The following is a 19,529-nucleotide window of genomic DNA, read 5'->3' as shown; positions in this document are numbered from 1 at the left end:
TGTGCGGTACTGAGGGACGAGATCTGTGCTCTGAGGATGAGATGAAATATGGCTTTTGACATGGTGTTGAACAGCTCCAGATACAGAGGCTTTGAAGCCTGGAAACGCAAAGAGCTTTCTGTACGAGAGTGATAATGGAGTACAAAAGGATTTTTTTTTTTTACATAATTTTATAAGCGAGGGATAATACATGGTAATTGTACATTAAATGATGGTAATGCACAACATAACAGCAAAGAGCTACAGATGGGTACAATGTTTGACAGAAAAAATCTATTTCGATCTAAAATTCTGTCCATTTTCACCAGACACAGCGATGAAGTAGAATTTTTCTATTATAATATTTCATGTTTTAATTTTTTTCTACCATGGTCTGTCTGAATACTTGATTCTGATTGGTTGAAACTGCTGCCAACATCATTAAGAGCTTCATATTGTCAATGCTATAATGACCGAGGTACAAGTACTCTCTGAAAGTTTTAATGACAACAGCATTGCATTAGAAAACAAAATGCGAAATTATTTACATTTTGCCAGGTTGGTCAATCTTCAACTTCCTTTTTGTTTGGAATCTGATAAAATGGAAATTAAAGGAGGCCAAGAACATCTAAATTAATCCACATTTCACTAAAGCAAAGCATTAATAAATACAATATAAATCTCTTGAAACCACTGGTGAATTGATAGCGGATAGGCTTTATTCCAGACAAGTAAAATATGTCTTCAGGCAATAAAAACCTCTGGGAATGAGTTAAGACATCTGTGTAAGTGTCAAATTACTATACAGGCACAAGACCTGAGGGGAAAACAAAGAAAAAGCAAGAGTCTTTACACATGGCCACATCTATTCTAATTTCATTTGTACCTTAACAGGCAAAACCATAGGACTACATACCAACACCACTCATTGACAACCTTTGCAGATTGATTTTATTAAGAATGCAAAAAGTGCAATTGAAGCTCTTTAAAAACGTTTATCATAGGAAATAACCATCAACAAATTCATTCAAGACCAAAAATAGTAGATCATTGACGAAATTGGGCTCTAAAATAGTCATTCAAACTGAATCTTGAAAGTATTAATGACAAACAAGGCTGATGAAAAATATATGCAACATTTTTGCAAAAATTAAATTTTGTTACTTTTCGTTTCAAGGTGGTTTTAAAGTGTCTAGTGTAGTGCATGGGGTGCCCAAACTTGGTCCTGGAGCTTTTGTTCTGCAGAGTCTAGCACCAACCCCAATTGGACACACCTGAACCAGCTAATCAAGCTCTTACATGGCTGTTTCTCAATTCCAAGAACACAGAGAATGAACTAGGGTTCATGGAGACCGTTCTTGCCAACCTTTGAAGAATGAACTTTGGTGACTGTGAGACCACAGAATGCGTCCTCTGAGAAATGAGATGCTGCATTCTTACTGATGGTCACATGACCTTCATATGTTTTTAATGGAAAATTATTTAAACATTACAGCATTCATACAACGATTTATTGTTTTTTTCCCTTTTATACAAAAAACTTATAAACACACTTTGCACAATACAAATAAAACAGGTTTTAATACGAATTTCAGCCAATAAACGCTCAATGTGTTTATGCCTCTATTAAGATTTTCATGATAATGTTTACTTTCACCGTCTCATTTAGGGAAACTCCTGAGATAAATAAGTTATATCTCTGAACTTTAATAATAAATCTATAAAAATGCCGCACTTCCCACCTCCTTTATTCAGTCGCAATGACTTCTGGGACTTCTCAAGCGAGTTTGGTGCTCAAGTCTGCATTGGTGCATCCTTGATATCAAGAACACATCCGGGAACTTTCATGCATCCTCCGTTCTTGCGGTCTTGAGTTTTGTAACTGAAATTTGGCAGTTGATAATGACATTACATGAAAACACAAGGATGCAAGAACACTGAAGAACGCATATTGAGAAAGTGTACTGAAAACTTTCTGGCAGGTGTGTTGAAGTAAATTGGAGCTAAACTCTGCAGGACACTGGCCCTCCAGGACTGAGTTTGGGCACCCTGCACTAGTGAATAACTCTAAAAGGCACTTTAATGGTTTCCAGAAACAGATTAAAGTGATTGTGAGTTTTATTCAATTCACAAACATGTATTATTAAGTTCTGAAATCAACTGGCAGATAAGTGAGGGCTAAAATTATCATTCTTGAAAAGACCCACACAAAATAATGTTTAAAAAATACATTTAAAAAACATTTGATGAAGTAACCATGCAATTTTACCTATTTTTTTGCACAGCTCTTTGAAAAGTTGATGCTCTGGAAAAGTCATTCTCCGAAAAAAAAAATGTTTTGTACAAGTTATATTAAGAATATATTAAGGTAAATTTGTTTGATGAGCTTTTTTTTTTTTACACTTTGTCATTTGTAATACTCTGTTTCAAGTAAATTTTACTCTCTCTTTACTGAATTACACCATGCCCTTAAAGTGTATCCTTTACTTACAAACATTTTAAGTAATCAAAACAGTAAGTTTCCTGTTACAAACTTTAAGATAACATACCTTACAACAAAGATAATGAAGTACCTAAAGGTCAGCCAAGAAGTTGTCTAGAACGTGAATTTAGCAGCTGCCGGAAGTTAGAGATTTGAGTTTATAATTTAAAAATGTGAAATATTTGTTACAAAAACACACCAATTTGCTTCATAAGTCATGCGTTAAGCCCTTGGCGATGTATGGTTTAGTTTTATAATAGATTTAAGTGCTTTTGTAAGCTTAAAAAAAAAGAAGAGCCAAGATAAAATGTAAAACTACTCTGGCTGAGTTCGCCTAACAGAAAGAAAATCATGTACACAATAGATAGTTTGAGAGGGTTAATTTTAATGTTGGGGTGAACTATTCCTTTATATTATCAGATTTTGCCATTTGAATTTCCAATTTTGTGAAACTAAGTGTCCTGAACTGCTAAACAAGCCCTGACTTTTCTGCTGCTCGAACTTAATCTGCTTCATAAACAGAGCAAACCAATTAAGGACGAAAAACAAGCCTCTCCTAACTAATGTGAATCAAATGTGGAAATAATTTGGTTCCTCAGAACTTCACAGGGCACCAGACCAAACCCAGCTGAGAGAGAGAGTAAGGAGGAATCGCCAGATGACGTTGACTTCTACATCTGTGGCTCTTTCTCTGTGAGAGTGTGTGTGTATAAACTCTAAGGGACTGATACGCTCTCCTCTTGCATCACTCTGTACCGAGTACTCGCCAGTGGTGGTCATAGTGTACATGCGTCAATGGCTGTGCTGGGGGTCGGTGTACGTCAATAGCGAGGGTAGACACTCCTCTGAGCCGATGCTCTGGGGTTGGATTTGTCATCAGGCTTTATCTTCTCCCTCCTTGCTGAAGCACCTGGGGTAAGACCTCCTGTAGAGCCCGATGAGGTTAACACAATAACTGCCAGCAACATTAAAAGAAACAATCTGTTTTGGACTAAGGCTGCTTTTTCAACTCTACAATAATAAAAACGGTGAGACCTACCACAGAAGCCAGTCCGACTGTATTATTTGAAAAAGCAGGCTTATGTGAAATGTAATCTAAATCTATCTAAAATGATGCATGTGAGAGTACATTTGTAGCTTACAGTTGTGTGTGCAAAAGCACCAGTAACATTTTTTAAACAGGAAAACAAATATTCCAAAAAAAAAATGGAAATAAATATATAGTATGTCAATTTCACCACCAGAGGGCATATATTCACAAGAAACAAAGGCGCAGTTTGATGATGCTATGACTGAGTATGAATTGTGGTCTTCATTACAATATATTGGACTCTTGCAGAAATCATCTTCTTTGATGAGCTAAAGATTTCTGTGTGGAGTTTGCATGTTTTCCTTTTGTTTATATGGGTTTCCTCCAGGTGCTCTGGTATCGCACCTGGAGGAAAACACATGCGTAAAACACATGCTGGATAAGTTGGCGGTTCATTCCACTGTGGCACTGTGATAAATAAGGAACTAAGCGGATGGAAAATGAATGAAAGATGATCTAAAGTATTAAGGACTTATTATCATGAAAGTATGAAGCAGAGTAAAGGGGGTCGCACACCGGATGCGGCCCTCTGCGACGTGCCCCACAGCACCATGCATTTAGAATTCTAAACATAGGTTTCTAGGGTACACACACCAGCGTCACATGTTGGCGGCGGTTGGCAACGCCCAGTTACGACTCAGGATACTGTTCATATTTCTACCATGCCACAGAGCACCATCGAAATAGTTTTATATTAAATAACATGCAAATGTTTGTGTCTGGTGTGCGATACTTCCAACTGTCATGTGGTTGCCATGTTGCAGCGCTAAGCAGCGCATCCGGTGTGCGACTTGCTTAAGGCTCATAGTGATAAAAATAAAACAAGACCACAGAAGCAATTGCTACAAAGAGCCACCGTCGATCGATTCCTGTTGGTCCAGGCAGTCGTGATCACGTGAGGAACTAACATCACCATTTTATTTTACTAAATGAATACATTTTAGGGCTCTTTTTAAAGCTGATCTGCACAGTCTAGTGAAACACGACACTGGAAAATGAGGGTATGTGATTATTAGCATGGCCACACCCCAGCAGGCACAAAACGTCATAAAACGTTAATATTAGGTTAGATTTAGGTCATGATGTCAGGTGACCAAAATTCAATGTCTAGCCATTGTCTAAAGACAACGGTATTTTAACATCCAATTACAACTAAAATTTTTGGTTGATTTTAGGTTGTGTTAGAAAGTGACCAAAATCCAATATCGAGCCATTTTGAACCAACGTCATATTGACATAAAATACTCACACTTTTTTGTTCGGTATAGCAACCAAAATCCAATCTCTAATAGACATCATAGTGGTAATGTCCACACATTGTCAAGCTGTAACATCATTAGACGTTGATATTTGGTTGATTTTAGGTTGGATGTTAAACATTGATTTTTATTTCCAAACAAAATGCAACGTCTCCACAAATGTTGGGGTACAACGCCAATCTGACATTATGTTGACTTCATGTGCCTGCTGAGACAGGTTCTCTATGTCTCTAGTTAATATATCATATTTCTCTGGATTTTTCTTCAGGACATTTTTCAAAACATTTGGAATAATAGAATTACATAAGTCAGCAAAATACTTTATGTAACACTGTTTTAGTAGTTTTTGGATATTTTAAAGAACATATTTTAAATAATGTGTCTAAGGCAAAATGGTTGTATACGGTATATGGCAACCCTGATTATTTCCATTCCTCTATTTTCTCAGTTTCTCCAGTTCTGATTAAATGCCAACTGGTCTTAGACCAAACCATCATACATCACATTGTATACAATGCACGATAAACAGACGAACCAAACTAAGCACAAAATCTGGCTCATGCTTTGTTGATTCCACTCTTTCCACTTAGAGTCTCCAACTCAAATTGATTGAGAGTTGAGTTAGAGGAAAAACATACAACAACCTCAAATGAATGTACACAAACCGCAGAAGTGCTGTTAAACAAAAGTGAACTTACTGAATTTACTTCATACTTCAGAAAAACAGACATCATTGATGATAACAACAATCAGGAACTATTTTAATACAAAAAAGCTTAACAATTGGCGATAGATATACCTAAAGGGATAGTTCACCCAAAAATTAAAACTTACTCATTATTAAATCTCCATAAAGTGGTTCCAAAATATATTGTATCCTGTTGAACACAAAAAAGATACATTGATGAAAGTTGAAAACCTGTAATCATTTACCTTTTAGAAAAAACATATACTATGGAAGTCAAAGTATTTCAATCATTCTTCAAAATGTATTCATCATCAGAACAGAGTTTAACAGAAAAAAATTTACTCAAACTGGTTTGGAACAAGTGAAGGGTGAGTAAAGGATGACAGAATTTCCATGTAAGGAAAATCTGACAGTTCCACATCCACAATGTACAGCCATGACACAATACACAAACCATCAAACAAAGAAACCAATAAATAAATCACAATCGAAAGTGATGGTGAAGAATATGTGAGTACAAAAGAAATTGCTAGAGACAGATGATGGCAACATTTGGATATATCAGTTATCCCACCCTGTCTGTAATATCTCTCCATTTGAGAATCCACCACCCCTTTAAGGAAATGAGCGCATCCTGTTGTTTTAATAGAGTTTTCCTGTTGAAGAGTTCATGTTTTCATGGACAGACAGCAGAACCAAGCCTGGATTAAAGCAGAATGGCCAGCTTACTTACACCTACGTCAAAGCCAACATGGAACCTTCTGTTTTGGGGTAAGTAAAACTTAAAATCTCACAACAAAATAATTGTGAGAGCTTAACACTTTGAATAAAAGGCTAAAGAATATGCTTGTACATGTGCAAAGACTGTATAAAGAAGCACTCCATAACTTTTTTTTGTATTTGATATGTTGCTGATTAATCGTTTATAAATAGTATTTATATTATCATACTATTTATTAAATGTTATTTTATGATTTCTGTATTTATTTATTTATTGGAATATACAGCAATGACTAAATTCATGCAAAGTTCTAGCTATATTTAAAATAAAGAAAAAGAAGCTAACAGAAAATTACGTACAAAGTCAGAATAATTAGCCCTCCTGAATTATTACACATTTGACACAATTCTAAACACAACTTGTTTCTAATAACTGATTGCTTTTATCTTTGCATGATGACAGTACATAATATTTTATTAAATATTTTTCGAGATACTAGTATTCAGCTTAAAGTGACATTTAAAGGCTTAACTTAATTAATTAAGCAAGTTAGAGTGATTAGTTAAATCATTGTATAATGATGTTTTGTGACAATCGAAAAATGCTTAAGGGGGCTAATAATATTGACTTTAAAATTTAAATTATTTAAAACAATAAAAACAGTTTTTTTTTCTCTAGCTGAAATAAAACAATAAAGAACTATCAGACGTATTGTGAAAAATTCCTTCCCCAGTTAAATATCATTTAGAAAATATTTTTTAAAAATAATGAAAACTAACAGAAGGGCTCATTATTTTGACTGGATAAAATACTATTGATTTTTTCAAAATGCTGCTTTTAAAAGTCTGAGATCAGAATGTTTCCGAGGAAATGGTTGTGATGATCCAACTGGACTGGACAAAGGGAGGATGTGCACATTTGCTCCCTCTTCATCTCCTCCCTTCCTGCATCTTTTTCCATGTCTGTCAATATTCCCTTTGCTGTCTAATAATGACAAATGAGTGTGATTCATGTGTGTAACGCAAAGTTCCATTTTTTTTTTTTTTACAACAGTCTGTCTGTGTGCAATGGTCTCAGGTCTGCAGACTCTGGTACCAAATGGACAAAAACACTCTGTGGTGAGATGTGCTCATTTTATTTATATGTACAGTTTAATTATTTATAACGAATATATATATATATATATATATATATATATATATATATATATATATATATATATATATATATATATATATATATATATATATATATATATATATTTGTATATTATATTTTATATTATATATATATATATATTTTTTTTTTGTGACTATCAAATCCCCATGGTTTACAGAAGAAAATGTTATTGATAAAAAGTTTATAAAATATAAAAAAAAACCTTGCTAAATATATTTAGAACAAGAACTGTTTAATAAAAATTTTAAATGGTAAAAGAAAACTGATTTAAGAATCACTGTCTAGCCCTAAAACACCATTTAATATTAAATACTTTGCCATTGGTCTTAAAACAGGTACGTTTGAGCAATTCGTTTGCATATAAAATATTTTAAAATAAATTGTTCTATGACCACTCATAATTTATTTTATTAAGAACAAGTCTAAATAATATTAAGTAATTATTATTATTGCTATTACTATGTTAATGTTAAAGACAAAATGATTAGCCCTCCTGTGAAATTATAATTATTTTGCAAAGTGATGTTTAACAGTGCAAGCAAAATATTTCCTATTATATTTGCTCTTCTGGAGATAGTCTTATTTATTTCTTTTAGTTTGGCTGGAGTAAAAAATAAATTAAAAATTAAATTAAAATTGCTCTGGTGAATATTAGTCCTCTTAAATGAACAGTTCACCCAAAACTGAAAATTCTGTCATAATTTACTCATCCTTTAAATATCACAAACCCACTTGAGATTCTTTTTTTTATTATTGAATGCAAAGGAAGTTATTTTGAAGAATGCTGAAAATCTGTAACCACTGTCTTCCAATGTATTTGTTTTTACTATTATGAAAGTCAATGATTACCAGTTTCTAACATTCTTCAAATATTTCCTTTAGAAGGTCTAATAATTCAGCTGTATCTGTTATGCAGAATGACAAAGGAACAAAACAAACAAAATATATTTTGCATGCGTGTTTGCACTTTTCATTCATATAAAAATATTTTGTGTAAATGTGATTTGATATGTCTCATTTTGATATATTATTCCCCTTAAAATATAACTTCTGCCTAAAATTTTATTGCCCATTAAATGGGCTTTACTTGCTTTAAAGATTCTTTTTGTGAACCCATCCTCGGTGTCTCATGAGCATTTATTTTTTTCTGTCCTCTAGAAGATGACTGTATCGACCTTGCCTACAGTGCAAACCACAGCATACACCAGAGCAGGTGAGCAACACAGCTGCACAAATATGAAAGACTTATCAGATATTATTTTGTTTTTTGAGTATGTTTGTCCAAACAAACCCTACTGTGAGACTGTTTTCAGTGTATGGGTTCAATCAGTGCTCATCGAGCTGCAGTATGGAGTTACACGCATTAACAAAGAAAAGCAGAGTAAAAGTTAGGAAGCGACAAAGTTGATAAGTGCTGAAAACAATACTGTGTTGCAATTCTACATTGTAACGAGAGCTTTTGTTGACGCTTCAAATCAGACTTTTTTAATATTTATATTCTCTGGGACAAAGAGTAAACCAACTGCTGCAGAATGAGATTTGAATAAACACATGAGCACAGAGAGATTCAGATTGGCTTGCTAGGGAAAAAAATGTCTGTATTGTTCTGTTAGTGCCATGCACGTTTAAAGTTTAATAACATGAACAGCATACTATCTGCAAAACATTCTCACATAAAACATTTATGCTGTTTTAATATGTTTGCTTTTTCTTATTTACACTACTTGACAAAAGTCTTGTCACCTATACATGTTTTAAGAACAACAAATCATAACTTGACATCTAGTTGATCATTTGGTGTCAGAAGTGGTAAATGTGGAAAGCAAAGTTACGCTTATTTTACCAAAATAAAATATGATCATGCCTTGATTTTTTAATTATTTAATTAGGACAATAAGGTCTGATTTGCTGAGACAAAAGTTTAAACAGAATTTAACAGAACTTAACAGAAATAATGTCCAGAATAAAATATAAAGTTATGGTGCAGTGGAAAAAGAATGAATATTATGTATGACTGTATGAGCTTGGAGGACTGCATTCTTACATCTCTGCAATGACTAAGAGTAATAACCTTTTAATAAAGTCATCTAGAATGGCATAGAAAGCGTTCATGCAGGACTACAGAGCTCCTCAAAATTCTTTAAATTCATCTTCAATGCCTCCTCCTTCAGCTTAACCCACACATACTCAATAATGTTTATGTCTGGTGACTGGACTGGCCAATCCTAGAGCACCTTGACCTTCTTTGCTTTCAGGAACTTTGATGTGGAGGCTGAAGTATGAGAAGGAGCGCTATTCCGCTCAAGACTAGTTTGCCCACTCCTATGGTTTGTAATGTAATGGACAGCACAAATGTCTTGATACCTCAGCCTGTTGATGTTGCCATCCACTCTGCAGATCTCTCACATGCCCCCATACTGAATGTAACCCCAAACAATGATTTTTCCTTCACCAAACTTGACTGATTTCAGTGAGAATCTTGGGTCCATGCAGGTTACAACAGGTCTTCTGCAGTATTTGTGATGATTAGGATGCAGTTCAACAAATGATTCATTGAAAAAAATCAACCTTCTGCCACTTTTCCAAATGTTCAACTAGAAGTCAAGTTATTATTTGTTGCTTTTACAACTAGGATTGATGACAAGACTTTTGTTAGGTAGTGTACATTGTATAGAGAATGGTAATCTAGATCATGGCGAGTTGCGTTCTCCCATGTCAATGACACACTCAGCGCACGTGTAAACCAATGTAAACCAATGAAATCACCACAGAAACAGATCACCGTTTTATGGTATTACTTTTTAAAAATCATCTTACACACAAATAAAATGAACTACATGCCTACATATTTTTATAAAAGGCTCTTTGTTTGTCTGACAGGCTGAAAATATTAATTTTTTAATTTTCAATCTCCAGCGCTAAAGTGGAACCTACTAATGAGTGCTTACCATTTCTTGCAAATCAGTGAATATATCATACATTCAAGATATTATAGAGATCAATGAGATCAAATCCAAATGTACTGCGCTGTGACAGCAAATTCCCATTGTCTAAAGAAATAAACATGACTTGACTTGATTATTGTAGGAAGCCAGGCGGAATCTCCAAAGTCCTGAAACTCATCTGACTTTAAAAATCATTTAATTTGGAAGTAAGGTTGATAAAAATGCGTGTAAGATGAAAGCGTGAAAGCTTTCCAGTTGACTTACTCCATTGGTAGTCTGATTGAAGACAATTTCACATGGTCAACAAGCCTCGAAGTGTTACGTGAAGTCGTCCAGCCCACCCTCAGCTCTTGGTTCACTTCTTTCTCTTTTTCTTTGAAGTGAGTGAGCTTAGAGTTTGTTTCAATCACAGCTGGGCCAAAAGTACGGCCCTTTAGCACAGATGGCAAACTCTGATTATATCGTTTCCCGAACTCGATCTGTTTAATATGACCCAGTTATTCTTAAACGTGTCCGTTCCACCAAGCAGCTTCGCTCTGCCCCTAAATGTTCACTTATGTTTCCTGTTTGGAAACAGATGCGAAAAACGCAAATAAATCAGAACCATTGAGCCGACGAGGAATCAACCTGAGAGAAATGAGAGTGTTTTTTTAAAGGGGGAGACCCGTTTGCAGATGTGCATCTGGTCTGGGTGTGCTCAGCTCAAAAAGATCCGCGCCTCAGGGAAACAGCAATCTCTTAAACACAACAGCGCTTTACAATATCAAGAGTCAAGACTAGAACTGAGAACCAGTTCTTATAAAGACACGAATCTGATTAAACAAAAACATCAAAGGACTTTTGTGATACAATTCTAAACATGGATCCTTTGTGTGCTACTAAAATAAGCCGAGTGTTTTCTTTACTACTCACCACAACACTGCTACTTAATCAACTATACAAAACTTTCCAGCAAACAGCGAACAACTCTCATCCAGAGAGAATGATTCTGATTAGGTTTTGAAAGGTGATTCAACAACAAAAATCATAACAGATGTGATATGTGTTGATCTGACTTCTCACATGAATCCACTTCACTGGTTTTCCTCAGTTTCTGCTGCTGTAGCTCATCTGCTTCAAGGTTTGAAGTCCTGTTAGTTCAGTAGTTATTTAAGTTACTCTTGCCTTTCTATCAGCTGAACCAGTCTGGTGAGTCTTCCTTTGGCATCAAAAAGGCATTTTCACCCACAGATTTGCCATTCACTGGATTAATTTATCTGTTATTGATATTTTCTGAAAATACCAGTAGATCATCAGTTTTTGAAATACTCAGGGCAGCCCAGCTGGCACCAAAAACCATTAAAAGTCACTTGTCATCTTCTCCAATATGATGCTTAACAAGACCACTTCTACATGTCTAAATGCATTGATATGCTGCCAAGTGATAGGCTGCATCTGAAACTGCATGCTTCCGTACTGTATAGACCTTTTTCTTGCCTGCTGCATGGAGGGCGACATGGCGACCAGCGTCTTGAGGTAGAATGTTTAGAACTTCCGTTTACAGTGTTTACTACAGGTAATTTGCGCTCCGAAAATAGGTTTTAATAGCATTTTGAATGGATTACGGAGTGTTTTTGTGAAACACAACCTTGAAAGGTGTGTGTTAAAGCCGGTATAATCTGTCAGGTGTGGTTCAAACGTGGGAGAAAAACATTCTCCAAGTTCACCTGCCTGCTGTCAGATATACAGTGTGAGTGTGTGTTCCCGACCTGTCAGCTGTTAGGTCAGCGGCTCTTCACTTCACACTCTCTCTCACACACATCTTGCTGATTTGCAAGTTGATTCTAATCGGAAGCTGTTTATGCTTCATTTAGTTAATTTGTGTGTAGTATTCACCGTTATTGTATGTGTTTTTTTTTTGTCATTTCAAATTGCCTCTTTATTTTCACTTTGTGCCAGTCTATCAATCAATGTGTCAGTGGGACAGGACGTGTGTGTCAAATTTTGGTGAATTAAATTTGTTTAGGTTGGTAATATATTTGAAAAAAGACAGAAACTGTTCACTTTAGCGATGGCGAGGCTCCATTTAAACCGCACAACGATGCAGTCTGACAGTAAAGCAGGTCGCACACCAGAAGCGCCGCTCGGCGGCGCGCCGCGCAGCGCCACGCAGCGCCATGTATTTTAGAATTCTAAACATAGGTTTCTATCAGGATACACACACCGGCGCCGCAAGTCGGCGGCTGTCGGCGGCGCCCGGCGACGGCTCAGGACGCAGTTCATTTTTCAGCCGCGCCACAGAGCGCCATCTGATTAGTTTCATGTTAAATATCATTCGAATGTGCGCGTCTGGTGTGTGATACTTTAATCTGTCATGTACGCGCCATGTCGCGGCGCCGAGCGGCGCTTCTGGTGTGCGACCTGCTTAAGGGTAAATGACTCGCAGCAGTTGTTTTCCATCCTATTAGATTGCATTTTTTAAATAATCAGTCCAGGAGGTGGCACTGATGGACAACAGTATTAGTTCAAAAACGTCAAAAGCAAGAAAAATAGATTAAAACTATTGTTTCAAAGCTGTCCAAATGTGACTGTTACACGCATCAGCTGCCGACCGTAGTTCTTAGCATTCTCTTTGCACATAAACGCAAATAATATTAATAAATGCAAATCTTCAAAAATCGCAAAGCAAAAATTTATTTTTGAGAAATAAAAATGAATGTTGCTATAAAAAATAAAGAACTTCAAAAGGAAAATTATGTTTTGAGAAATAAAATTTAATTTGCAAACCAAAAAATAATTGCAAATAATAACCAAGCACTGGTGTCACGGTGGCACAGTGGGTAGCATGATCGCCTCACAGCAAGAAGGTCACTGGTTTCAGCCTTGACTGGCTCAGTTGGCATTTCTGTGTGGAGTTATCTCCCTGTGTTCAAGTGGGTTTCCTTCAGGATAGAGTGTGTGAATGAGTGTGTATGGGTGTTTGCCAGTGATGGGTTGCACCTGGAAGGGTATCCGCTATTTAAATGCATATGCTGGATAAGTTGTCGGTTCATTCCGCTGTGGCAACCATAAATTAATAAAGGAACTAAGCCGAAAAGAAAATTAATGAATTAATTAAATTTTAGACGGCTTAACTTTTGGTGACCGATTATCATTTTTATGGCGCCTCTAAAAAGTCTGTGAAAACTCGTAAATAAGCATTTTACTTTTCTGTAAGGGGGGAGAGAGAGAGAGAGAGAGAGAGAGAGAGACGGCAAGAGGCGGAGCTTTGTTACGTGGGAAAATTAAAGCGTTCTCGGGAGCAGCTTTCCGAACATCTGGTAAGCGCGGTTCCGCATGTGGTGACGGCGCATCACCCGCTTCCACCCGTCGCGTTTCCTGTTATGCCTCGCGCTGCTCGGTGTAAAAGTTCAGGCACATTCAGCGGCGGCGTGAGAGCAGCTCGCCAGCGCTCGTTTGCTCTGATATGAGGGTATCGTTCAGCTTCTTTGGCGTCTTTCTGTCTTTTCTCTGTGGTAAGTTGTGTGTGCGTCGACAACTTAAGCTTTCAATTAAACCCGTGTTAGACAATGCGGTGCGTGACAAATGTCTGTTTTCAGGAGGAAAGATTATGTCGGACAATATTTATTGACTTACATTGTAATGAGATGATCAGTCTACTGTAAATGATCACATATGCAGTCATTTAGGGAAGTTTTTTTCTAGATTTGTTATTATTAATTTTAATAACCAAAATATTAGTAGGTATAATTTAATTGCAATATGTTTGGACACATTATATAGCATTTTTTACTTATATTTTTTAGATCCTGTTCATGGAAATGGAGGAACAATTGGTATGTGCATAAGTTGTCATCATGCTATTTCAAAAGAGATAATTATGTAAACTTGAAAAATCCACTGAGGTAATTCACATTGACTTATATCTGTTAATATTGATTTCATTTACATTACAGGCTGCGCTAACAAGGGCGGCTGTGAAGTATACTGCTCAATTTGTGTGAATATAACAGCTCAAGAATGCTATGAAATACTGGTGAATCACTGGTGTAATTATCATTTTGTTTTGGCTATGGACTCCATGAACAGTACAGACTGGTGTTCACTGGAGAAAGTAAAAAGGTAAGCTAAAAGGTTTCATTCATTGAATGTCATATAATAGTCTACATGTAATGCTGTAGATGGTGACACTCTTTCTTCATCTGTCTCTCTATCTCTGACAGTGCATACAACAATTTCACAATGTGCACTGAGACTGTTGCTGACTGTCTGCTGGTTCCCTGGCCAAATCGATTTGTAGAACAGAAATTTGTGGATATCCATGCAACCTATTTTCACGATTGTCCCACAGAGGCACTGAGGGATCCCCCTCCCAGCATCATCCTTGCCCTTGTCATGACCCCCATATGCCTAATCCCTGTTATGGTGGTCCTAGTTGTTTTCAAGACTAAAAATGGAGACAGGAGGTCATGAAGCAGACTCCAGATGCAAGAAGATTTTGTTCCTGTTTATTCATCAGCTTTATTTCTTTTTCATTCTGGATGATGTCCCACCCAGGAATGAAATGAACTTGCACCTGGTATCATCCAGAATGGAGGATGAGCATTTGTTTTGGGAGTGTCCACTGACTGGAAAATGTTACTGTACTTTACTAAAATAATTGGTGGTTAGAAATGTGTATTTATCATTCACTTACAAACAAGATGCATTTCTGACAATTTACAGTATTAGTATGAAAATCACATCTCTATAGCATAAATATGTTTTGTTGTCTTCATTCTGTGAATACACATAAATGTGAAATGAAGAGGTCAATTTGAAACATTCAGACGCAATGTGTTCATAAACAAGAGTACAAAACACAACACAGAACTACATACTGATCTGACTTTCCACTTTATGCACTGTAAGAATTATTTAATCCATGTTTTAATGTAGACTTCATTGCTAGTTCATTGACAAGAGCTGTTTAGCTGACTGTTTAGCATACTGTAACACCGTTTCTATTTTGACACAAGTCATAATGACTGACTTTTTAAATTTATTATGAGGAATTAAGCATAAATGAGTCAACCTGAATGCATGACGAAACAAAGCCAAATGAAAGTTGTCCATTTTCAACAGGCAGCTCATTGAGAATCATTTTATTTATATTAAGTTAATGATATACACGTTTTCTAAATAAAAAAATAAGATGGAAGAAAATGAAGGCCGCAACGTTCATTGCCATTCCCTTTAACACAGAACTGCATTGTATTTTAGAAAAATTTAATTCCTCTATCAATGTTGTCATAAGAATATGATTGGGATTTTCACTCATTCATTTTTTTTTCAGCTTAGTCCCTTTATTATTAAGGGGTCAGTCACCATAGCAGAATGTACCACTAACCTATCCAGCACATGTTTTACGTGTTTAACGGATGCCCATCCAGCAGCAACTGATTGGGATTTGTTTCATAGTATTTTAGTAATAGAACGTTTTAAATGAGGGAAAGCCATTGTTTTCATAACTCTATTATAGGAGAAATCTTTGAATCTTTTCAAGTGCATGTCTACAGATTTGTTTTGTTTTGGACATCTGTGTCAAACACTTTGGAGAACCACTTTTAAGAGTCTGTGAATAATTTTATATTTCTCACTTTACTTTGGGAAGTATTTTTATATAATTAAACGACACTTTCTCTACCCTTTTCCTGGAATATCTCATACTTTGTGCAATTTCTTCATCTGGAAAAAAAACCATGCAGTATATGTAAGATTTGTCTATCAAAATATATATATAAAAAAAACACTAAAACAGTTTTATTTAGACCCTTTTAACATTTTTGTTTCTCTGAAGTGGAAGGCATCATAGTTGGAAAAAATGTAGAGCACAGTAAATGGAAGAATACAACAAATACTTCTTTTACAAACTTATTTGCTCAAATAATAAAAGAAAAACTCCACTGTGATGTTATAAAGACGTTCAGGAAAAAAAAATGTGTAAGACTGATGACAGCAGCCACAGGAGAGAACATCAAATTTACTGTCCTGTCCCATAGAGGCTGCATTAGAAATGTCTCACACAAGCGGTAATTCATTTTTTGTCATTTGAAGCAAAGATGATATACTACATACATGAATGATGCATAGAAATGTTTTTTTAAAAATCTAAATATTGAAAACTTTCAGGGATTTAAGATACTGATGACCATTAAACGTGTCATAACTTGTGAAAAGGGGCCATATTTGCTTACGTATGTTTTGAAGAATGTTCGAACCAGAGACTTAATCCAATCTAATGGCTGTGGCGATGCTAATGATACACACTTCATTTACATTTGTACTTATATAACACAAGGAAACACCAAAAATATTTCATGTGTATTAATATACTGTACAGTGCAGCATTATTGCAGAACCCTAAAATATATTAACCTGATCTAAAAAAGTGACTTTCCCACACAATCAAACCATGAAGAAAGTGACATAATAAAAGCTCTGCTGCTTTCTTGCCGTCCCACGATCGATTCGCTTAAGACTGTAATACGTTTTGAATATTTTAGCTCATCCATGAACATGATTTCTGCAGTCCTGTATGATGTAATAAAAATGACAACTTCTATAAATCCACATTCACAGTGTCATTAAACAACGGCTTTATTGAGAATACATCCCCTTCAGGAGCGAAAATTACATTGTTTCTTTAGCCTAATTGTTTGTCTGTGACAGAGAGACCAAATATTAAAGATTGAAATTCCCCTCACGCTTGAAGGGTGGAAGTTGAAATCCTAAAAATGGTTAGTTGAATGAGTAAAGTTGTTTATGAAGCTTTTCCTTTAACTTGTTCCAGGGAACGCCATTAAAATCCGTTCAAAAGACACTGATTATATGAACAAACTTATATCGTCCTCCTAAACTGGGTCTCCCAACATGACCAACTAAAAATACACTCAACCCTTGCGGCAGGTATAGCCTACTTTTTACGACCTTACCTCTTTTCAACATAAATGTGACTCTTCGACTGTGAAATGTGTGTTTTTGTCGGGCACTCGGTCTGGCAGGGTGTGGTGGGAACGAGAGTAATCGGCCTCCTCCTTTGTCTGCTTGTTCGACTCTCCTCCTCGTCCTCCTCCAGCTCAGGTCAGGCCTCCCTCACGTCCCGCCCTCCCAAAACAGCTCATCCAATCCGGCGTCCCTCTCGCAGGTCCCACGGGACAGGACACACCTCACATCTCAACCATTCAGCCATTCACAGCTGGCCAGATGCTCCTGGCCTTTATTACTGCCAGATCTCACTGTCAGTTCCCCGGCGCTGATCCAAAACACAGATCCACATCTGTACCCTCCTCTGGCCAGCGGCTTATGCAATGAAAGTCTTATATCGCAGTGTCAAGAAACAACAGAGCAGATTTGTCAAATTCACATTTACGAATTTATTATAAGGATGAACTTTATTTGAATGCATCGTCAAATAAATATTTTAATAAATGAGAATGTGTTGATCTAAGCTTAAAGGTACAGTTTTGTATATTAGTCTTCAGTTCTTTGTTGCAGAGCGTTTTGTAGGCATGTCTAGATTTAAAAAACTTTCTTCATTTACAGTAGCACATTTGACTGACAAAATAGAACAGATTGTTGAAAGGTTTCACTTAAAACTGCTGCCACCCCGTGGGTGATTTAGAAAACATCCACTGAATTAAGCTGCTGTAAAAATGCATCAGATTTTAGTTTTCTTTTTGCGTAAATCTGTTAATTAACCCCAGTCCTGATTAAAACTACTAAATTCCTTAGAAAATTATCCGAATTTTAACTCTTTAATAGCCAAATTCATAAATTATGTTAATGATTTAGTGGAAAAAAACACAAAATTACATGTTTTCAATATGAGAAGTAATTGTGAACTGGAATTTTTAACCTTTAATCACAGTCTTGGACAAGTGAATGATTAGTAGCAACATTGGATTTGATTCATTGTTAGATTTTCATTTGTTTCTCCCTAATTTACTGTTGGTGGCATTTTTTTTTTTTTTTTTTTTTTTTTGCCTGATTGACTTCCATTATAACCACATTTGATGGTACATAAATAAACAGTCTTTGTTTTTGTTTACTCCATGTAGTTTTGAGAGCTGAGATGCACATTTTGACTTTCTCATACAGGTAAGTGCGCAAAGGCCACTCTTACACACATTCACACACTTTAATTTGCTGTTATACTCCATATAAAATCCATAAACTACGATTTTTTTGCACAGGCCTATCTAAAGAGGTAATGGTGCCAACTGGTGATCAACAGTAAAAATGACTCAGGAAAAAAATTTGAACGGAAAACCACCAACAATCAAAAATACATCATCATATGGTGTCATGGTTTTGTAATCAAAAAATGGTCACACTTTACAATAAGGTTCATTAGTTACTGCTAATTAATGCATTTACTAACATGAACAAACAATGAACAATACATTTACTACTGTATTTGTTCATGTTAGTTAACGTTAGTTAATAAAAAATACAGTAGTTCATTGTTAGTTCATGTTAACTCATGGTGCATTAACTAATGTTAACAAGCATGGACGTGGATGTTAATAATGCATTAGTAAATGTTCAATTATGATTAATAAATGCTGTACAAGTGTTGTTCATGATTAGTTCATGTTAGTAAATGCATTAACTAATTAACCTTATTGTAAAGTGTTACCCAAAAAATGTAGTTATAATTGAAGTCAATGGGGAAAAAACAGCACCAACAGTAAATTAGGGAGAAAAAAAGAAAATGAATCAAAAACAATGCATCAAAGCTAATGTCGTTACAAACTATTCACAGGGCCAAGAAGTTGATAAAAGGTAAAAACTCCAGTCCACAATTACTTTTCATATTAAAAATTTGTCACTTTGTTTTTTTCACCAAATCAGTGACATCATTTGTGTACTTGGCCATCAAAATGTTAAAATCCTGTAATTTTCTATAAGCAATTTAGTAGTTTTGATCAAGACTGAGGTTGATTAACAGATTTAGGCAAAAAAATAATTATCTGATGCATTTTTACAGCAGTTTAATTCACTGGATGTTTTAATCCCTAACATAACAGAAGGGTAGTACATTAGTCTAGAGTTTCAATGGACTTCAGGTCAAAAGAGTTGTTCTCAAAAAAAAAAAAAAAAAAAAATAAAATATATATATATATATATATATATATATATATATATATATATATATATATATAT

General features: G+C 35.5%; 1 protein-coding gene and 1 long non-coding RNA gene across 4 annotated transcripts; one reads left to right on the top strand and one right to left on the bottom strand.

Moving 5' to 3' along the window:
• Nucleotides 1–912: 912 nt before the first annotated feature.
• Nucleotides 913–17,426, bottom strand: LOC141381243 (uncharacterized). The gene is made up of 2 exons (XR_012401114.1): nucleotides 17,297–17,426; nucleotides 913–3,386 (listed from the first exon to the last, which is right to left on the bottom strand). It is a non-coding gene; the product is annotated as an uncharacterized lncRNA (long non-coding RNA).
• Nucleotides 6,179–16,018, top strand: ramp2 (receptor (G protein-coupled) activity modifying protein 2). 3 transcript variants are annotated; one of them, XM_017354532.4, is made up of 6 exons: nucleotides 6,179–6,269; nucleotides 7,273–7,337; nucleotides 8,560–8,611; nucleotides 14,129–14,158; nucleotides 14,279–14,444; nucleotides 14,546–16,007. In XM_017354532.4, exons 1-6 carry the CDS (start codon nucleotides 6,215–6,217, stop codon nucleotides 14,793–14,795), a joined length of 618 nt encoding a protein of 205 aa, XP_017210021.1. In that variant the 5' UTR covers nucleotides 6,179–6,214; the 3' UTR covers nucleotides 14,796–16,007.
• Nucleotides 17,427–19,529: the final 2,103 nt, after the last annotated feature.

This window comes from Danio rerio, chromosome 3 (assembly GCF_049306965.1).
Source record: "Danio rerio strain Tuebingen ecotype United States chromosome 3, GRCz12tu, whole genome shotgun sequence".
NCBI lineage: Eukaryota > Metazoa > Chordata > Actinopteri > Cypriniformes > Danionidae > Danio > Danio rerio.
The sequence above is the reverse complement of the archived record's forward strand: the minus strand, read 5'-3'. Positions and strand labels throughout refer to the sequence as shown.

What these genes read in the sequence shown, in the direction of transcription:
- ramp2 (XM_017354532.4), top strand. Translation starts at nt 6,215, where the DNA reads ATGGCCAGCTTACTTACACCTACGTCAAAGCCAACATGGAACCTTCTG. An exon ending in ATGGACAAAAACACTCTGTG is followed by an intron (nt 7,338 to 8,559) that starts GTGAGATGTGCT and finishes GTCCTCTAGAAG; the next exon opens with ATGACTGTATCGACCTTGCC. An exon ending in TCACTGGAGAAAGTAAAAAG is followed by an intron (nt 14,445 to 14,545) that starts GTAAGCTAAAAG and finishes TATCTCTGACAG; the next exon opens with TGCATACAACAATTTCACAA.